The sequence below is a fragment of the Mesoplodon densirostris genome, chromosome 14 (genome assembly GCF_025265405.1).
Source record: "Mesoplodon densirostris isolate mMesDen1 chromosome 14, mMesDen1 primary haplotype, whole genome shotgun sequence".
Lineage (NCBI taxonomy): Eukaryota > Metazoa > Chordata > Mammalia > Artiodactyla > Ziphiidae > Mesoplodon > Mesoplodon densirostris.
In genome coordinates this window covers 74633031-74654501 of record NC_082674.1, presented here as the reverse complement: position 1 = coordinate 74654501, position 21471 = coordinate 74633031, and the positions used below count along the sequence as shown (strand labels likewise).

The following is a 21471-nucleotide window of genomic DNA, read 5'->3' as shown; positions in this document are numbered from 1 at the left end:
AGTTCTAAATGAATACTGTACAGCTGAGACGGCAGAACATTTCTTTTGGAGAAAGCTAAAGCCAACAATTGATCATCACAGCATGTAAGTACGAGGGTGGGGTGTTGAGGCAGGCTGCCTGGGTTCAAGTTCTCCAGCCACCCTTTACTTGCTGAGTAGCCTTGGAGAAGTTGCTTGATCTTATGTCTCAGTTTCCTTGTCTGTCAAATGGGGATAATCATGGTATTTCCCTCCTGGAGTTTTTGTGAGGATTGAATGAAGTGATATAATTAAAGTGCTTAGAGCATTGTCTGGCATTCAAGAAATTCTAGCTATTATTTTTAAATGTCGAGTAACAGTGAACATAGTAATCGTCAAGGGCAGAAGAGTTATCCTTAAAAGCTCTGTTCCTCATGGAAGATGTTAGGTTGAGAGCCGCAAGCCTACAGTCACTCCTCAAACAAAGAACAGTGAATTGAAGAACATCACAATATATACAAATGTCTGTTTGGACCTTGCCCACCCCAACTATCTCAGGCAGCCCCTGGGCAGCCAAACTCCCTGGACCAACAGTGCCAACCAAGGTTCAAGAGCAACTGCTGCCTGATCCAGGTGCTTCACTCTCCACTTCCTCCTTTCTATTTGGGAATGCTACTGTGTAGCATTAATTCTCTCTCAGACTCTTTCTCATACATACATACAATTCTCTTGAATTAACATTCTAATTTTTCTCTGGTTCCAGTTTCTGTGGTGGGCTCAGGAAAATTGCTTTTCCTCCTTTTTTTCATTTATCATCATCCCTGCCCCTTGCCCACCGAGATTCTAATCATGACCATAAGCCCAGCAGTGCCAGTGATAGGCTTGTTTAAGGAAAAGGAAAAACCATTCAACCTGAAAAGTAACCAGTACAAAGGTCAAATAACAATGTAAGGGCTGTCACACGGCAGGACGCAGTGCCAGGAATGTGGCACTGACAACTGATGCTCTGAGTCTGGACAGGTGGAAAGAAATGACTGGGGCTGGTGTGTCCCCAAGGGCCAAGTGAAGACAGAGGAGCTTGAGCTCGCCCTGTAGGCCCTGGGCAGGTCTGTGGCTCCCAAGCTGTGGTAATTCAGGTGAAGGGGGTGTTGGAGTAAAGGCACGTGTGATCAAAGGGAGGGACCAGGTTAGTCTCCCTGCTGGAGGGTTTGAGTTGTGGACAAAGAGGCTGAAAGTACAATACGGGCCCTGAATGATAAACTCAGGTTAGACATTACTTTAAGGATGGGAGTGAAATAAAAATGTCAATTACTGAGTTTGATGGTAGGATACAAAATATCTGTAAAATGTAAATTCAAAACAAACGTGTGACAGTTCAGTCCAATGGCATATCACAACTGTGCTAAAGGTATTCTTATGCCAGACCAGCAAACAAAAATGAGGTGAACCATCCTGTGGCTGGCTGAAGTCCATATCAGCTTTGCAATACTTCAAAATGACCTAAACTGCTCACTTATCTGTCTACAATTTAAATAATTAATATTTAACATTCCCTAAGAATTTATGCTTATAGGCACATAAACATAAATGACAGAAGCACAGAGTCATCTGCAGTGACTTGCATATAATTGGCAAGTGTCCCAGGGAAGGGACAAGGCATGGGGTGATGGTGGAGACAGGAGCGCCTGGTGTGGCAGCACGAGGCAGTGGGTTTGGCTCAGCGGATGCTGTGCGCTCCATCTCACCCACCTGACCCAAGAATATGAGTCTGGCAGGGTGTGGACAGCAGGGATTAAGGTGGCATTGGCAAACGTGGGTGTGGGCGTGGCCGCTGTGCTGCTTGCCTTCTGAACAGGATCTTCAGTACTGCTGAGTTTTTGTTTGTTTTTGGGGGGTGTGGTTGGCAGACGTCATTTGCAGGGCCAATGGTACACAATCTACTACCTTTGCGTAATGATTTATGATCTGAGATCAAACCTTTCCGTACTTTTAAAGTTATAAAGGCATTAAAAGAATGTAGGAAAAGTAAACCCTGGAGACGAAGTAGACTTTTCTGTCGAGGACAGAATTATTCAGTTCTAATATTAACTATGTTTTATTAGATCTTTGAGACTACAAATAATCTGGTCACTTTTTGAGTTTTAAAATCTAAGACAGGGCTTCCCTGGTGGCACAGTGGTTGTGAGTCCGCCTGCCGATGCAGGGGACACGGGTTCGTGCCCCGGCCCCGGAGGATCCCACATGCCGCGGAGCGCCTGGGCCCGTGAGCCATGGCCGCTGAGCCTGCGCGTCGGGAGCCTGTGCTCCGCAACGGGAGAGGCCACAGCAGTGAGAGGCCCGCGTACCGAAAAAAAAAAAAAAAAAAATCTAAGTCACAGTTTAATACCCCAATACATATAGTAAAACAATTCTTGCCTGTGGGATCTCCTCTTAAGGATTTAAAGACGCTTTTCACAAGCACAATTTTATTTCCGAGTGACTGAAAAATCACAGGCGCATATTTTGAGCTCTTTGCTTACTCGTTAAGCTACAGATAAAGTAAGTGAAAATAATGCCTATAGGAATACTTATATCCAAAGATATGAGGAATTTTGGTAACTGAAGCGCCCTACCCCACCTGTTGCAAATTTGCAAAACCGCACCTCACTGTTCTTCCAATCCGTCTGTCTCAGCCGGACCCGGTACCCAGTACCGCGCCGCCCCACGGGGGAACCGCCTGGGAGCCCCACCCCCTCTCCTCTGGCTCCGCCTCCACGGGGGCCTTGATTGGCGGTGTCCGAGCAACCGCGGCGACGCAGTGGCGACGCAGAGGTCAACAGGTTGCGCTCGGGTCACAGAGATATCGAAAGGCTGGAATCCTATCGCGCCAAGCGCGGATCCTGCGCCCGCTTTATCACCCAACGGGATGCGTGGCTCGCCCGTCCTCTCGGGCCAGACGGCGCCCCGAGCATGGGGGTGGTGGTGGCTGCTGAACAGGAATCGCCTTGTCTTTCATCTGACAGGTTGCCTAGTAAGTGTGGGATACTATACCCTCACGTCAGAACCTCTGAGGTGCCGAGGTTTTCCAGCAAGCTGCGTAGGGAAACCCTGGGATCATACAGTTTCCAAGCTGGACTAGCCCCCGCTTACAGATGCGGAAAGAGGCCCAGAAAAGCGCAGCGACTTGCTCTGACTCACTTAACTAATTCCTACGAGGGTCAGACCCAGAAACAAGGAACCGACCCCTCCTATTTCAGAGCTCTTTGCACCATACCTCACTCCCAGGGAAAGCTCGGTCTCTCTGGTAGAGAACCAGCTTAGAAAAGTTTTGCCTGTACTATAGGCCAGCAGTAATAAGGTGAAGCAGGTAGAGTTTTCCAAATATTTAAGCTGAATTAATGCGTAATTAAGTCATGCACGGTCCCTCAACCTCTGACCATATAGGACCCGCTCTCTTAAGGCGTCAGGACTTCCACAGGGGCTCACCGCGGGACAGCTCTTGACCGCCTAGAACCGGCAGACCCTAGCAGCCCCAGGCTGGCTGTACACGGAGCCCCTAGTTACCTTGGTTGGGACCTTTTGGACTGTGCCAGCTTAATCAACTTTATATTTTTTCTCCAAATTCTGCCTGCCCGACCCTGCCTTCAGCTCAGACTTTCACTTCTTTTTTTTTTCTTTTTTCTTTTTTCCATTTATACTTCCTCTTTCTATTTAGGAACCCCCTTTCTATTTCCCCAAACTTTGGCTCTTGGGATAGCTTTTAAAACTTAGGGAAGTGCGCAACTGGGATTTGTGGTTTCTAACTTCTGGGTTCCTCTATATTGTAATAACCTCAGAAGAAGAAACTGAATTATAATAGTAATCATAATAGCATAGTAATATCTGGGAAATGTCTGTTTAAAGAGACAGCTCTTTCCTGCCCTGAGAATCTTTGCCTTGTTTGAAGATCAGGATTCTCAGTAATTCTGAGTGATCAATTTAATTCAACTCAACACCTGTACAAAGTACCTGCTGTATATCAGGCACTTTGCTGAGGACATTCATGTAGTTCGTCCCTGTAGTCATTGAACTTTCTTTCAATCTAGGCAGGACAAACCTGAAGTGGCCAAGGCCATATGGGTGAAGTATCAAAGCAAAAACTAGGGCTTTCCCAGGGGGAGGATGCAGAAGGTTGGTGAGAGGATCTGGAGAGTCTTAATGAAGGAGCAGGGTTGAAAATGGGCCTTCAAGGCTAAGATTCCATGCGGGAGAACGACCTGAGAGCAGCTTAGATGTAGGAAAGCAGGAAGGCTGTGTGGAAGGGTTGCTTTGTCAGTTTACTTGACAGCTTTGCTCTCGAAGGCTTCCTTGCTCTGACAGAGTAGCTCTTACCCCATCTGAGTAAATGATCCCTTCTGTCGGAGGTGCCCTTTCTCTCCTTCCTTCTTTGTTTTCTCTGGATAAGTTCAACTTTCCAAGCTTTCATTTCCAACAAAATGGGTATTCTCAAGCTAAAAAGCCTGAAGAATCAAGATCTGAATTAGAATGACTCATGTAGGTTCTCTGATCCAGTAGAGCCAACCAGACTTAAAAAAACACTTTTATTTTTAAAAAAAATCATTCGAATGCAAAAGGGACTGGGGCATACACCTTAGCTGGAGGATTCAGTTGCCTTTTGTTTGGAATTGAGAACATGTCCCTTTGGGTTAAAAACAAAAGCTATGACTCTTCTGAAATCTTCTTTAAGGTTCCAAATCCAGTTTAGTAGTCTTAGTAGGACAGTTTATGTAGCTGTGCTCCCTTTTTAACCTAGAGCGTGTAGCTTCCTCTAGTAAGAAGACTACAGGAGGTGGATGAATGTGTTTGAGAAGGAGAAAGATTAACTGGAAATGGTGAAATAGTTAAAAAATATTCTGGGACTTCCTTTTTCTTGTTTCTGTAGGAACCACTGGCCAAATTTAAAAGTTCTTCAGCTGGCAGTCTCTGTTGGACAGATCTCAAAAAGAGAGTAGAAGCATATTGGTCTGCCTTCCTTGCTCTTTTCATGTTCTGTGATTCTAAAGGAGGAGGAGGAGGAGCCCAAACTTCATAGCTCTGGGGACATGGTGGGTAAAAAGAGGCTTGGAGAGGGCTTCCCTGGTGGCGCAGTGGTTGAAAGTCCGCCTGCCGATGCAGGGGACGCGGGTTCGTGCCCCGGTCCGGGAGGACCCCACGTGCCACGGAGCGACTGGGCCCGTGAGCCATGGCTGCTGAGCCTGCGCATCCGGAGCCTGTGCTCCGCAACGCGAGAGGCCCGCGTACCGCAAAAAAAAAAAAAAAAAAAAAGAGGCTTGGAGAAAAAGTGGGTATATGAAACAAAGTACTAAAGGGTAATGACTATTTTTTTGTTTTAGCTTCAAAACATCCATGTATTAACTCATAAACATGCAGTAATATAAAGGGTAATGACCTTAAAGGAATTTATTTGTACATAGTTCTTTCCAATACATCATGTGCTCACCCACACATAACTCATGTATTGCCACATTTGTTCCTTGCAGTGGAGTTAGGGTGTATTACCAATGTAGAGAGGAGGAATCGCTTGCCTAAAATGGCACAATGGACCTACACAGAGTTTTCATTCTAAATCTTCCCACTCCTACATGATGCTCTCCAGATACTCTTGTAACATTCTCATCAAATTGAGCCCTTGTAGAAAGATCTTCACCAATAGCATGGGTTTGTGTACCTTTGGAATTCAACATATATGGACAATACAAATTCACATAAACCTTAAAGTATAAACCATTATCTTCAAAAACTTGAAAATGATAAGCCAGGAAGCTTATTGAGCCTGAGCTCTGATAATAAAGGTTAGTGCCCTGTCTTCAGTGAGGACCCAGGAGCCCTGATGGACAGCAGTCTTACTGGAAGGAATCCATAAGCTTGTACCGTAGGACCAGGTTGGAGGTCACTTATCACCATGGCAGAGTGGTTAAGAAATGGCTTTGACTTCTGCTTCTGCTTTACTGGCTATGGGTCCTGAACAAGTTCTTTAAATTCTTGAAGCTTCCAATTCCTCAAAGGTAAGTGGGGTGATAGCAGTGGGTAACAGATACCATGATGAAGAATTTGTGGGTAGTGTCTTTAAAAAGCTCAGTTCCTGGCCAACAAATGGAAGTTGCTGCAATTGGTTTTATTACTGTAAAGTTCACAGAACATAGACTCTGGAGTGGGTTAGAATCTCAGTTACACCCCCACCAGCTGTGAGAACTGGGCAAGTTAGTTAAGCACTCTGTCTTGGTTTCCTCATCTGTAAGATGGGAATAATAGTACTACCTACCTCATAAGGTTATTGTAAGGAAAAGTATATACTACACAGAACATATATAAAGTTAAATAAATGTTTGCTAATAATAATACTTCTGACTTCTTTTCACGAAACCTCCCCAGCGTGGGTCCGATTGATTTCTGTTTGAATTTGCATGTCATAACACTGATACTTTCAGAAAGTAGGGTTAGAGCTTTAGAAATGGGAAAAGCGAGTTTTTCCATTGTTGAAAAATGTTACATTCCAGGGAAACACATTTATATGCATTGCACATTCTACATACAGAGGGAAGCAGAGGTTTCTACTCTTTCTCCAAGTCATGAGGCCCTGCCCGAAGTTGCAATGAGTGGGTTAAGATTACACTACAGTCAGGCTCCTCCTTCCCTGTGTGTGCACCAGCTATGTTTAGGCAGGGCTGGATCAGTTTAGTGTGTTGTACATTGCATTGAGTCTGGTTGGTCCCAGAACAGCTGGCTACATGAGCCAGAATGTTTAAGTACAACTTTCGAGTGAAGTCCCAGAGAATGAAACATGGGAAGGTGAGTCCCTGTATTCTATCAGGGCTGAGCCTCTGTCTGGTTCCCTCCATGTCCCTAGCTCCCAGTTAGCCACTCCACCTGAGAAAAGGTTTCCTTTCAGCGTTTTATCCTCTTTATCCTCTTTGGAAGAGAAAGGTCAGGTGTGATTATAACTGGAATACTGATGTGTCATGAAGGTTCAGGAATGAATGTTTATTCTCCAAAATGGAAGAGTTTTATATTTTTCTGATGATAAAAGTAAATCTTGGTTTAGAAGCGTTTAAGTAGTGTAAAAGTTTAAACAATATAGAAAAGGCGAAGACTACACGTGCCTCCACCACACAGAGAAAACTACTGTAAAAATTGGCATATATCTTTCTAGATGTTTTTCTGAGTGTCTGTGGGTATACACATGTAGATATTGAGGTTTTTTTTTTTTTTTTTTTTTTTTTTTTTTTTTGTGGTACGCGGGCCTCTCACTGCTGTGGCCTCTCCTGTTGCGGAGCACAGGCTCCGGATGCGCAGGCTCAGCGGCCAGGGCTCACGGGCCCGGCCGCTCCGCAGCATGTGGGATCCTCCCGGACCAGGGCACGAACCCGTGTCCCCTGCATTGGCAGGCGGACTCTCAACCACTGCGCCACCAGGGAAGCCCGATATTGAGTTTTATGGATACCTTTTAGCCATACATGTAGATATCTTCTTTGCCAACAAATATACAGTTTGTATTACAATTTTTACCTGATAGAATTCCAGCGAATGGTTGCACTGTAATTTATATTAAACCAATCCTTGGTTGATGTTAGATTGTTTCCAAGTTTTCGGGAAGTCTGATGTTGACAATTGCCCTTACAGGAGGTCCCTATGACTTAGATCCTAGTTCAGAGATGGAGGTACCAGGCTCATCTTCCACCATCTCTGAGCAGCAGCTGCGGTGGCAAGAGGGACTGAGCAACACCAGAACAGACTCGGCCAAGCAGAGTCTCATCTCTTCTGAGGAATGGCTTCAACTGCATGGGCTTAAGAGCAACAAATTGACCTTGAAACAGATCTTGTCGCAGATTGGATTTCCACATTGTGAAGGTATAATACTCACAAAGCAACACTGGCTGGAGAACCCAACCAGCATGCTGCCCTTTAGCCTTTGAGGAGGTCGCATCAGTTCTGAAGGTCCCTCAAAAGCACAGGTCTCTGAGTTTATTTTGATCTCACATCCTCATGGGTAAAAAAGGTTTGCGCACGGACCCCCAATATATGTATCAATATGTTATTTAGATGTACAGTCATCAATCCACATATTAAATATTAATAATGCTTAATTTCATTCTTTCTTCTTTTAAAGATAAAATAAAAAATAAATAGGAGTTATACCCCTTGTACCCCGCAGATGTCTTGCTCACCCCCTGGCATATGCAAACCCTTTTGGAGGCTATTGATTAGAACAATAGCTGTGTGTGGTTTCAGGGAGAACGTGCTATTTTCCTGTTGTGACCTGCCTGTTAATGGTCCAGTATTTTCTTAAATGTCTTGGTTAGAATGTTAGTTTTCAAGTCCCAGGAGTACCGCCCTCCAACAGGGAATATGGAAATGTGTGAGGGTTTTTTTTTTTAAATGACATGTTGACTTGAGTTGCTACTGAAATGTAGGGCCTGGGGACCAGGGATACTGAGTGTCTTACATTGTGTGATTGCCCACCCATTGGGTCTGTGCTGGTCCACATTTCAGTAACACCCCACCTGAGGGAAACACTCCTTCAATCAGGGCAATTTTCATTACTAGGATTTTATTCTGAATTTGTCAGTTAATTAATCAATTAAACATATTTTTTGAGCAGCCATTAATACTGTGTTTTTCACATTTTTCACCAGTTCCCTTGACAGCTTTGTTCCATGCTGGTAATAAGGAAGATCTAGGGGATGTGGGTGTTACAGACTGATCTGGGGCCCCATCCTAACGGCAAGGCCTTGCTCTTCAGGGCTCAAGCTGTGCTTTCTTATTTATCCTTCCACAAAGGCTAGTACAGCCGACCCTGTACCATCTAAATACCTTTTAGATGTGGGGGAGTCTGCCAGAGTCAGGGTCTGTGGGATTCCTTTCTAAAGAAACAAACTGAAAGCAGTTTTATCTCATGTTTCAAATAATTATAATTCAGTCATTAATATTAGCAAAATAGCAATTCTTTATATTTTGTCAAGGATTTTTCCATTTAAGATCATGAAGGATATTGCTCCGTAATTTTCTTTTCATGTCCTTGTTAGGTTTTGGCATCAGGATTATGCTGGCCTCATAAAATGATTTGGAAGTATTCCCTTCTCCTCTATGTTCTGGTGGTGTTTGTATATAATTAGTACTATTTCAACTTTAAATGTTTGATAGAACTCACCAGCGAAACTTATCTGAACCTGGAGTTTATAGGAAAAGTTTGATAAGAAATTCAATTTCTGTAATTGACGTAGAACTATTCAGGTTTTCAGTTTCATCATGTCAGTTTTGGAAAGTTGTGTTTTTCAAGAAATTTGTCCCTTTCATGAACGTTTTCTAATATACTGGCAAAACATTTTTCAAAATATTCCCTTAACATTTTTTAAATACCTATAGAATCAGTAGTGATGTTCCCTCTTTCGTTCTTGATATTGATAATTTGTGTTTTCTCTCACTTTTCTTGATAAGTCTTGTTAGGGGTATATCATACCTCTTTTCAAATAATCAAATTTTGGGTTTGTTGATTTTTTTTTTCTATCCCTTGTTTTCTATTTCATTGATATCTGCTTTGATATTTATTATTTATTTCCTTCTACTTACTTTGAGTTTAACTTGCATTTCTTTTTCTATTTTAAGGTGGAAATGTAGATAAATGATTTTAAATCTTTCTTCTCTTCTCATATAAGTATTTAAAGTTATAAGTATTCCTCTAAGCATTGCTTAGGCTGAATCGCAGACATCTTGATAGGTGGTGTTTTCATTATTATTGAGTTTAAAGTATTTATTTCCTCTTTTTCTTAGATTCATATTCTTAGATTTCTTAGATTCATAATCTTTTTTCTTAGATTCATGTTTTTTAAGAAATGCATTTAATTTCCAAATATGTTAGGACTTTTAAAGATATCTTTTTTGTAGTTGGATTTCTAATTCACTTGTATTGAGGTCAGAGAACATCTATTAGTCTTTGTAATTGACTGACATTTAACTTATGGCCCAGCGTGTATCTTGCTGCACATTTCATACATGCTTGAAAAGAATGTGTATTCTGCAGTTGTTAGGTGGTATCTATAAAGGTTAATTAGGTCCAGATGCTTGATAGTATTGTAGAGATGTTCTATGTCTTCAGTGTTTTTTTTTCTAGTGGATTTGTCCATTTCTCCCTTTAGTTCTGTCAGTTTTGTTTGTGTAGTGTGAAGCTCTAAATGCATACACATTTAAGATTTTCATATCTGTCTGATGAATTGGCAAATTTTAATAATTTTGAAATGTCCATCTTTATATCACATGGTAGCCCTTGTTTTGACATTTACTTTGTCTGATATTAATATAACCACTACAGCTTCCCTGTGCTTCATTTTTACATGGCATGTATGTTTAGACTCTTCACTTTCAAATTATCTGTACTCTCTGTCTTTAAAGAGTGCCCCTTTAACCCAGTCTCATAATCTGTCTTTTAATTGTAGTTTGGGTCTCTACATTTAATGTAGTAATTGACTTAGATTTAGGTTTACCATTTCATTGTTTGTTTTCCATTTGTCCCATCACTTTCTTTCCCCTCTGTTTCTCCTTTCCTGACCTCTTTTGGGTACATTGAATTTTTTTTTTTTTTTTGCGGTATGTGGGCCTCTCACTGTTGTGGCCTCTCCCGTTGTGGAGCACAGGCTCCGGGCGTGCAGGCTCATCGGCCATGGCTCACGGGCCTAGCTGCTCCGCGGCACGTGGGATCTTCCCGGACCGGGGCACGAACCCGTGTCCCCTGCATCGGCAGGCGGACTCTCAACCACTGCGCCACCAGGGAAGCCCCATTGAATATTTTTGTATTTCATTTAATTCCATTTTTATTTTCCATTTGAATTGCAATAGGATTTTAAGGTATACCATTTTTTAAAAAAATAAAGTTGTTTTTTAAAAATTTTTATTTATTTTATTTTTGGCTGTGTTGGGTCTTCGTTGTGGTGCACGGGCTTCTCATTGTGGTGGCTTCTCTTGTTGTGGAGCATTGGCTCTAGGCACACAGGCTTCAGTAGTTATGGCACACAGGCTCAGTAGTTGTGGCACGCGGGCTCAGAGGTTGTGGCGCACGGGCTAAGTTGCTCCGCGGCATGTGGGATCCTCCCAGACCAGGGCTCAAACCTGTGTCCCCTGAGTTGGCAGGCGGATTCTTAACCACTGCGCCACCAGGGAAGCCCAAGGTATACCTTTTTGCATTGCATTTTCAGTGGTTGCTCTAGTGATTATACCCGTAACTTGTCACAGTCTGGTAAAAGTTAGCTTTGCACCACTTCACGTAAAATGTAAGACTCTTATAACAGTATAGCTCCACTTATCCCCCACACCTGTCCTTGGTGTTATTGTTTTAGTATATTTTATTTTTACATATATCATAAACCTCACAATCCAGTGTTATAATTATTGCTTTAAAAAGTCATTTGTCGGGCCTCCCTGGTGGCGCAGTGGTTGAGAGTCCGCCTGCCGATGCAGGGGACACGGGTTCGTGCCCCGATCCCGGAGGATCCCACATGCCGCGGAGCGGCTGGGCCCGCGAGCCATGGCCGCGGGGCCTGTGTGTCCGGAGCCTGTGCTCCGCAACGGGAGAGGCCACAGCAGTGAGAGGCCCGCGTACAGCAAAAAAAAAAAAAAAAAAAAAAAAAGGCATTTGTCTTTTAAAGAAATTGAGTGGGAAAAAATAGCATCTTAAAATCCACATATTTACTGTTTATAATATTCATCCTTCCTGTAAGATTTGAAATTCCATCTGGTGTTTTTTCCTAAAGAATTTCTTTTAAGCATTTCTTGTAGTGCTAGTCTGCTGGTGACAGAGTTTTCTCAGTTTTTGTTCATCTGATATTGTCTTTATTTTTTTTCTCTTTTTTTGGATGATTGATTGATTGACAGTTTTTAAATTCTGAAGTGATATATTCACAGGAAGTTGCAAAGATAATATAAAGAGATCCCACATACCCTTCATCCAATTCTCCCACTGGTATGTCTTATAAAATCATAGTATAATACCAAATCCAGGAATTTGACATTGATACACTGTGTGTGACTAATTCTATGTAATTTTATTTCCTGTTTAGATTTGTGTAACCACCACCACAATCAAGATACAGAACTGTTTATCACCACAAAGATCTCCCTTCCTTGTGGTACCCCTTTATAGGCATACAGATACTCTATCTCCCCAAATCCTTAACTCCTGGCAACCACCAGTCTGTTTTTCACATCTATAATTGTCTCATTTAGAGAGTGTTTATATATATGGAATCATATAGTACATGACCTTTTGGGATTGGCAGTTTTTTCACTTGGTATTATTTCTTTGAGGTTCATGCAAGTTGTTGCATGTATCAATAGTTTGTTTCTTTTTATTACAGAGTAGTATTCCATGGTATGGATGTACCACTGTTTGTTTCACCAGTCACCCATTAAAAGACATCTAAGTTGTTTCCAGTTTAGGGATATTGCAAGTAAAGCTGCTATGAATAATTGTTTACAGGTTTTTATGTGAACATAAATTTTCACTTCTCTGGGATAAATGCCCAGGAATGCAATTGCTAGGTGGTATGTTAAGTGTATGTTTTGTTTTTATTTTGTTTTGTTAAGAAACTTGCCAAACTGTTTTCCAGAGTTGTTGTACTATTCACATCAGTAATATATGAGGGATCCAGTTTTTCCACATCATATCAGCATTTGGTATTGTCACCATTTAAAAATTTTAGCTGTTTTAACAGTTGTGTAGTGATATTTCACCGTGGTTTCAATCTGTATTTCCCTAATGTCTAGTTTTGTCGAATACCTTTTCATGTGCTTATTTGCTATATATCGTCTTTGGCAAAATAAATGTTTCTTCATGTCTTTTGATTGTTTTCTAATTAGATTGGTGTCTTAAATATTCATTATGTATTCTAGACAGAAGTCCTTTGTCACATACGTGTTTCACAGATATATTCTCCTAGTCTGTAACTTCTTTTTTCATCCTTTTAACAGAGTTTCTCAGTGCACAGGTGATGAGATCCAATTTATTTTTTTCTTGTATAGATCTTGCTGAGTCTTAGAGTTTTTCTCCCCCCTTTTCTTCCTGAAACTTTTATGATATTACACCCTACATTTAGCCTGTGATTAATTTATTTTTTGTATAAGGTTGATTTTTTTGGACTATGGATATCCAATTTCTCCAGCACCTTTTATTGAAAAGACTATCCTTTCTCTTTTGAATTGCTTTTCTATCTTTGTTAAAAATTAGCTGGTTGTACTTATATGGGGCTATTTCTGGGTCCTCTGTTTTGTTCTGTTCATCTGTATGTCTGTCTCTCCACCAAACCCCATACTCTTGATTACTATAATTATATAATGTCTTGACATTGGGTAGACTGATTCCTCCCTCTTTATTCTTTTTTCACAATTGTCTTAACTACTGCTCTATTTTCTTTGCCTCTCCATATAAATTTTAGAATAACCATGTCTGTCTACAAAAATATTGCTGGGATTTTGATAGGAATTGCATTAAACCAGTATATCAATTTAAGGAGAAGTGGCATCTTTACTATGTTGAGTCTTTCAGTCCATGAATATGGAGTATCTCTTCATTTATTTACATCTTTGATTTACTTCATCACCTGTCTTGTAATTTTCAGTGTACAAGTATTGGACATGTTTTGTTAGATTTACTGCGTATTTCATTTTTCTGAGCAATTATAAATGAAACTGTATTTTTGATTTTGGTTTCTACATGTTCATTGCTAGTATGTAGAAATATGGTTGATTTTTAAATGTTGATCTTCTATCCAGTGACCTTATTGAACTCACATATTAGTTCTACGAGGTTTTCTTTGGTTGTTGTTGATTCCTTGGGATTTCTAGGTAGACCATCATGTCACCTCCAAATAGGGAAGGTTTTTATTCTTCCTTTCTGATCTATATGGCTTTTATTTCCTTGTCTTGTCGTGATGGCTAGAACTTGCAGTATTATGTTGAATAGAAGTGGTAAAAGTAGACATCCTTACCTCATTTCAGATCTTAGGAGAAAGGTTTCAGTCTTTAACCATTAAGTATGATGTTAGGTTTTTGGTAGATTAAAAAAAAAATCAAGTTAAGGAAGGTCTCTTATATTTCTAGTTTTCTGAGAGTTTTTATCATGAATGGGTGTTAGATTTTGTCAAATGCTTTTTCTGTGTCAGTTGAAAGGTTCATGTGATTTTTCTTCCCTAGCCTGTTAATTTGGTTGATTATATTGATTTTTGAATATTGAACCAGCCTTGTATCCTGGAATAAACATGACTCTATCATGTTGTATAATTCTTTTTATACTATATATTGCTGAATTCTACTTGCTAATTTTGTGTTAAGCAGTTTTGCATCTGTATTCATGAAGGATGTTGGTCTGTAGTTTCTCTTTTTTTATACTGCCTTTGTCAGGTTTTGGTATCAGGGTAATGCTGGCTTCATAAAATGAGTTGGGAAATGTTCCCTTATCTTCTATATTATGGAAAATATTGTATAGAATTTAATTCTTTCTGTGTTCAGTAGAATTATCCAGAGAACTTATCCAAGCCTGGGGATTTCTTTTTCTAGAAGTTTTTAAATTACAAATTTCTTTCCTTAATAAGGTATAGGACTATTCAAATGATCTATTTTGTATTGAATGAGTTGTGGTAGTTTGCGTTTTTTGAGGAATTGATTCATTTCATCTAAGTTTTAATTTATGTGTGCAGAGTTGTTTGTAGTATTCCATTATTCTTTTGATTCTGTAGGGTTTTAAGTGATAGTCCCTGTTTCATTCCTGGTATCAGTAATTCATGTCTTCTCTCTTTTTATCTTTGTCAGTCTTGCTAGGGGTTTGTCAATTTTATTGATCTTATTAAAATACCAGTTTTTAATTTAATTGATTTTCTCTATTTTTCTTTGTTTAATTTCATTGATTTCTGCCTTGATCTTTATTATTTCCTTCTGCATGCTTTAGATTTTATTTTGCTCTTCTTTTTCTAGTTTCTTCAGGTGGGAGCTTTAGATTATTGATCTGGGACTTTTCAGCTCTTCTTATGTCAGGATTTAGTGCTATAAATTTCTCTCTTGAGACTGCTTGAGCTGTGTCCCTCAAATTTTCATATGTTGTATTATCATTTCATTTCATTATCAATTCATTGTATATCATTTCAGTTAAGAAAGTATTTTTTATTTCTGTTGAGACTTCTTTGATTCAAGGACTTTTTTTTTAGAAGCATGTTATTTAGTTTCCAAGAGTTTGGAGATTTTTCTCTTATCTTTTTGTTATTGATTTCTAGTTTGTTTCCACTGTGGACAGAGAACATACTCAGTTTCAATTCTTTTAAATTTTTCGAGGTTTGTTTTCTAGCCCTGGATATGGTTTACCTTGGTATATATTCTGTGGTACTTGAATGTGTATTCTTCTGTTGTTGTATGGAGTAATTTAAAAAATAAATGCCAATTAGATCCTGTTTATGATGGTGTTGTTGAGTATTCTTGCTGATTTTCTGTTTAGTTATTCTATCAATTGTTGACAGGAGTGATATTGAAAGCTCCAACTATAATTGTGGATTTGTCTGTTTCTACTTTCAGTTCTATCAGTTTTTACTTTACATATTTGCAGCTCTGTTGTTTGGTGCATGTACATTTAGAATTGCAAAGTCTTCCTAGCAGATTGACACTTTTATAATTATATAATGTTCTCCTCTATCCTTAGTAATATTCTTTCCTCTGTAGTTTACTTTTTTTACATTATATGGCCAATCCTGCTTTCTTTTTTTTTAATATTTACATGACTTATCTTTTTTGCCCTTTTACTTTTAACTTATATATCATTATATTTGAAGCAAGTTTTTATAGACACCTTATTATTGGGTCAGTTTTAAAATCCTCTTTGCCAATCTCTTTAAATTGTTGTATCTAGACCAATTATATTTAATGTAATTATTTATATGTTAGAGTTTGTCTGACATTTTATTTTTTGTTTTCTGTTTTTTTCCTGTTTTCCATTTATTTCTTTTTCTTGCCTATCTTTGGGTTACTTAAACATTTTTCAGAATTTTAAAAAGTTTATCTATAGTATTTTTTGAGTGTATCTCTTCACACAGCTCTTTTAGTGGTTGTGCTAGGTATTACATTATAAATATGTAACTTATCAAAGTCTACTGGTGTCAGCATTTTATCAGTTTGAATGAAGAATGGTAACTATTTCCCTTTATGTCCCTTTAATCTCCTCATTTATAGTATGCTTTATAGTTTTTCTTCATACATTGAGAATCACATTAGGCTGTACTATACTTTTTGATTCAACCATCAAGCAGTTTAGAAAATTCAAGAAGAGAAATATGTTTTATTTACCCATATTTATGCTTACTGTTTTCTTCCTTCCTGATGTTTCAAGGTTCTTTCTTTTATCATCTCCTTCCTGTGCTAGCAACATTTTTTTTTTCTTTGTCTGACAATATCTTTATTTCTCCTTCATTCCTGAAGAATAATTTCACCAGATATAAGATTTGGGGTTGACAGTTCTTTTCTTTTAGCACTTAAAAGACATTGTGCTACTTCCTTCTGGCCTCTGTGATTTCTGATGAGAAATCCACTGTCATTAGAATTGATTACCTATATTACTATGTAAATGTTTTTACCCTAATGTTTCTTTATTCAGTTCATTACATCTCCTTTATACACTTTCATATCATGTCCTCATTTTTAATCTCTTACAAGAATTTATGCATTTTACATCTGTTGATATTTATCATATTGGAAGTTAAAACTAAAACCCTTAAAAATATTTATTAATTCATTTAAAAGTAACAAACCCATTATATGTTAACATAACATTTTTAAGAAAAATGTTTTTTAAAATAAAAATGGTAGAGAGAAGAGTGGCACTGTTTTACCTTTTTGAAAATCCCTTTAATATTTGTCCTAATAGAAAACAGCTAGATTCCCATATCTGCTTTTTTAAAAATAACAGCTTTATTGAGATGTAATTCACATACTATACGATTCACCCATTTAAAGTGTGCAATTCAATATTTACAGATATGTGCAACCATCATCACAGTCAACTTTAGAACATTTTCATCACTGCAGAAAGAAACTGTGTATTTTTTAGCTATGCACCCTGTCCATCAGGCCCCAGCCCAAAGCAGTCTACTTTCTGTCTCTATAGATTTTTTTGTTCTGGACATTTTATATAAATGGAGTCATATAATATGTGGTGTTTTGTGACTGACATCTTTCACTTAAAAAAAAATTAATTTTTGGCTGAGTTGGGTCTTCATTGCTGCGTGTGGGCTTTCTCTAGTTATGGCGAGTGGGGGCTACTCTTCATTGTGGTGTGCGGTCTTCTCATTACGGTGGCTTCTCTTGTTGTGGATCACGGGCTCTAGGTGCGTGGGCTTCAATAGTTGTGGCACACGGGTTCAGCAGTTGTGGCTTGCAGGCTCTAGAGCGCAGGCTCAGTCGTTGTGGTGCACGGGCTTAGTTGCTCTGCAGCATGGGGGATCTTCCCGGACCAGGGCTCGAACCTGTGTCCCCTGCATTGGCAGGTGGATTCTTAACCACTGCACCACCAGGGAAGTCCCTGACATCTTTCACTTAATGTGATGTTTTTAAGATTCATCCATGTTGTAGCATGTACCAGAACTTTATTCATTTTATGGCCAAATAAAATCAGGAGATGAATTGTATGGATATTCCACAGTTTGTTTATCCACTTACCAGTTGATGGGTGGAGAGCTGATTCTTATTCTAGCAAGCAGTTAACTTGGTTGGACTCAAACTCTAAACTCTGCCTCCCTTATTAAATGAATGCAAATCTCACCAATTTCCTTTTTTCAAGGATTAATGCTACTCCAGTTTCTGCCTGTTCTTGATTGCTCTCTAGTGCCTTCAAGTAGCTATTTTAATATTTTGTCCAGGGCTTATAATTTTTTTTCTGTGTGAGAGTTAGCCAAGAAAATCTACTTCACCATTATTGGATGGGGAATTCACAATGACTTAATTTTATTTGGCAATACAGCTATGGAGCCTTATATAGATTCATCTTCTTCAATTCTCAGAAAATAGCCCTCTCTCTTGACTCCAGATAAATGCCTTAGGTAAAGAGAGAATGCTGCTGGTGATTTGACGCTGCTCTGTAAATGTCAGTCAAGATGTTGAAATCAGGGGCTTCCCTGGTGGCGCAGTGGTTGAGAGTCCGCCTGCCGATGCAGGGGACATGGGTTCGTGCCCCGGTCTGGGAAGATCCCACATGCCGCGGAGTGGCTAGGCCCGTGAGCCATGGCCGCTGAACCCTGCGCATCCAGAGCCTGTGCTCCACAACGGGAGAGGCCACAACAGTGAGAGGCCCACGTACCGCAAAGAAAAAAAAAAAAAAAGAATGTTGAAATCTTAGAAATGAAGATTTTAAAGATTGAGAGATTTATTGAGTGAGGTTATTGCTGGTGGGATTCAAGTATCCATTCTTTGCTCTTTACTATTATGGACATTGAACTTCAAGACTTGTGAATTTTATCATTCCTGGTGATTTGGGACCAAACCTGGTCTCTAAAATTCAGCCTTGCCCCTTCTGCCTTTTCCAAGTAGGCTGTGATCCTGCCTCCCTAGAAAGGCAAAGGAAAGGAAGTGTTGGATCAAAGAGTACCACCACTCTCTCTACCACCTTTAGGACTTAATAATACTAACAGTAACAACAACAATAAAATAATTATCACAATAAAACGGCTCCATGAAGCCTTACCTCATCTCTGTCCTGCCAAGTCATAATTAGTCCTTGAAACCTTCTGTTAGTTCTGCGAAGGAGTAAACATATGTTTCAGGAAGCAGTGTACTCCCATTCTGTAAGCACTGTGTCTAGCACATAGCGGGTGCTCAATGAGTGTTTATGGGATGGATGTTGAACAGCTGAGCATATGCTCTGAGAAGAAAGTGGTCTTGACATCCTGTATGAGTGTTCTGACTCTATTCCCTACTTGCTTCATCTCACTCATTTATTCATGAATCCCCACTCGAGAGAACAGTAGATAATATCTAAGTTTAATTTTTAAAATTCTGAAAACTAAGCCCGAGTCCTGAATAAAAGATTTCCGGAATTAAACACAGTTTCTATGTCATCTTTTTGACCTCTGCCTTAATCATTCTGGACAAAAGAACCAGGAGACCAAGAAAAAAACCCTGTTCTTCCTCCCCGTTCATTCATGTATTACAGGATTTCACATGTCATAAACAGTCACATTTATCATAGCACCTAGAAATACTTCATTATCTAGAACAGAATACTAAGCATCACGGATTATTGGTGTCCCTGGGGACATCATCTGATGTCAGAGAATAGCATTTTGAAATAAAAATAAGTGTTGATAATGTACCATTTTGACTGCTTTTCTTTATAAACATGCAGATTATGTGACGGCTCTGGGGAGACTTGTGGCTTCCCGGTATGCAGACAGCCTGTTTCCACGGATCTACACAACGGAAGATGGCAGAGCGTACAATGTAAGTCGGAGTTCCCTCGATGGCCAGGTCCTGAGACATGCAACTGAGGTCTGCATGGAGAGGCAGGCAGGCCAAGGCCTTATCAGGGCTGGAGGATTTCTTCTGACTGTGTGTAGACAGTGGTGAATGTCACGGCCCAGGAACTGGGGAGAGAAGCACTTGACCCATTAGAGATGAGAGCAGAAAGGTCTTGACCAGAGGTGAAAACCTTTGCATATCAACACTTTGTTTTGCCTGGAAAATAGAGAAACAAAGCAGTATGACAGAAGTTAGCTGGAAGGCAAGCGCAAGCTGCTGTTGTCTGGTAGATGCTCTAGGAATAGAGGATCCCTGATGCAGGTAGTAGTGGACAGAGATTGAGTGGCACCTCTTACTGGAGTCCTTCATTCCCAGCAATTCAACACGTGATTCCTGCGCACCCTTAACATGTCAGGCGCTGTGCACACCCCAGCCACCACAGGGAGCTCCAGAGACACACGTCCCATCATGTTGCTTCATGGATACTTTTTCATGTCACTGTACATTCATGTACCACCTGGATGGTTATTTCTTAACATTTAAAAAATGTACATTACTCTTATTTTTATTTTATTTTATTTTGGTGGCGCCGCGCAGCTTTTTTTATCTGAACCACCTTAAAATCAATGTGGCAGTATTGAAAACGTCTGTCTTTGCCATCTAATTCCACCCGCATGGCCCCTATGACATGGTCCCACCCTGGTTTCTGTGTTATGGTAGAGGTTTGTAGTAAGTGCCATGAACTCTGGCGAGGGAGTTAGGAATTCTGCTGACACGGGGGTTTGGGGAGGGGGCTGGGATGAGAACGAAAGGAGTTGAAGGCAGAGGGGCCAGCATGAAACCGTAGAATTACATGGTGTGTTCCAAAGACACATTTTCCTTAACCATTTAGGTGTTTGGGGGTGTTGTGAAGATTGTTAGAGTTGTTTTTTTTTTTTTTTTTTTTTTTGCAGTACGCGGGCCTCTCACTGCTGCGGCCTCTCCAGTTGCGGAGCACAGGCTCCGGACGAGCAGGCCGAGTGGCCACGGCTCACGGGCCCAGCCGCTCCGCGGCATGTGGGATCCTCCCCGACCGGGGCACGAACCCGTGTCCCCTGCATCGGCAGGCGGACCCTCAACCACTGAGCCACCAGGGAAGCCCTGTTTTTTTTTTTTTAAGTACCAGATCTTTTAACGTCTGATTCTTCACAGCATAGGGTACACTTTTTTCTTATTCCTTTTGTCTGTCTCCTGCCTCCCTACACCCTAAAAGGCCTTGCACGATTTTGCTTGACCTGTGTGAACGATGCTTTATTTGTAAGTCACCTTTCAGGGGCAGCCCCTAGAGTGTTGGTGGCAGCTCTGGGTGATCAAGTGATCCAGGTACAGGGGAGCTTGGCCTGAGAGACAAGAGGACATAGGACAAAGGCTGTGAGCGGGAGGCTGGGTAGTGGGGTGGCATCCCTTAGAGGAAGCCAGGCAGATGTGCTGGTATGTTTAGAAGCATTTTCAGAAATATTTTTGGCATATTATGCTTAGGCAGATGTTTCAGTGAGACTTTTTTTTTCATCTGCCTTTGCTGATCTCTCTTTTCTTCTACCTAATTTCTCCCCCAGCCCAACCCAGTTTTCTCTGGAGTGTCTGAATTTTATCTAGATTTGTTGAATACAAATTTTTTTTAATTTAATTTTTATTTTTTATTAGAGTACATTGTTTATTGACATTGTTGTGTTAGTTTCAGGTGTACAAAGTGATTTAGTTATACATATACACATATCCATTCTTTTTCAGATTCTTTTCCCATATGTTATTACAGATTATTGAGTAGAGTTCTCTGTGTTATACAGTAGGTCCTTGTTGATTTTATATATAGTAGTGTGTATATGTTAATCCCAAACTTCTGATTTATCCTCCCCCCCGCCACCTTTCCCCTTTGGTTACCATAAGTTTGTTCTCAAAGTCTGTTGAGTCTGTTTCCGTTCTGTAAATAAGTCCATTTGTATCATTTTTTAAAATTCCACATATAAGTGATATCATATGATA

At 40.1% G+C, this 21471-nt stretch overlaps 1 protein-coding gene across 1 annotated transcript in view; it reads left to right on the top strand.

The window, feature by feature from the left end:
- Positions 1–2896: 2896 nt before the first annotated feature.
- VWA3B (von Willebrand factor A domain containing 3B) overlaps positions 2897–21471 on the top strand; it is a 195928-nt gene continuing 177353 nt past the window's right edge. Inside the window, 3 exon segments of the mRNA XM_060116976.1 lie at positions 2897–2968; positions 7597–7824; positions 19337–19431. Of these exon segments, the coding sequence (XP_059972959.1) occupies positions 2908–2968; positions 7597–7824; positions 19337–19431 (384 nt within the window). The 5' untranslated portion in view covers positions 2897–2907.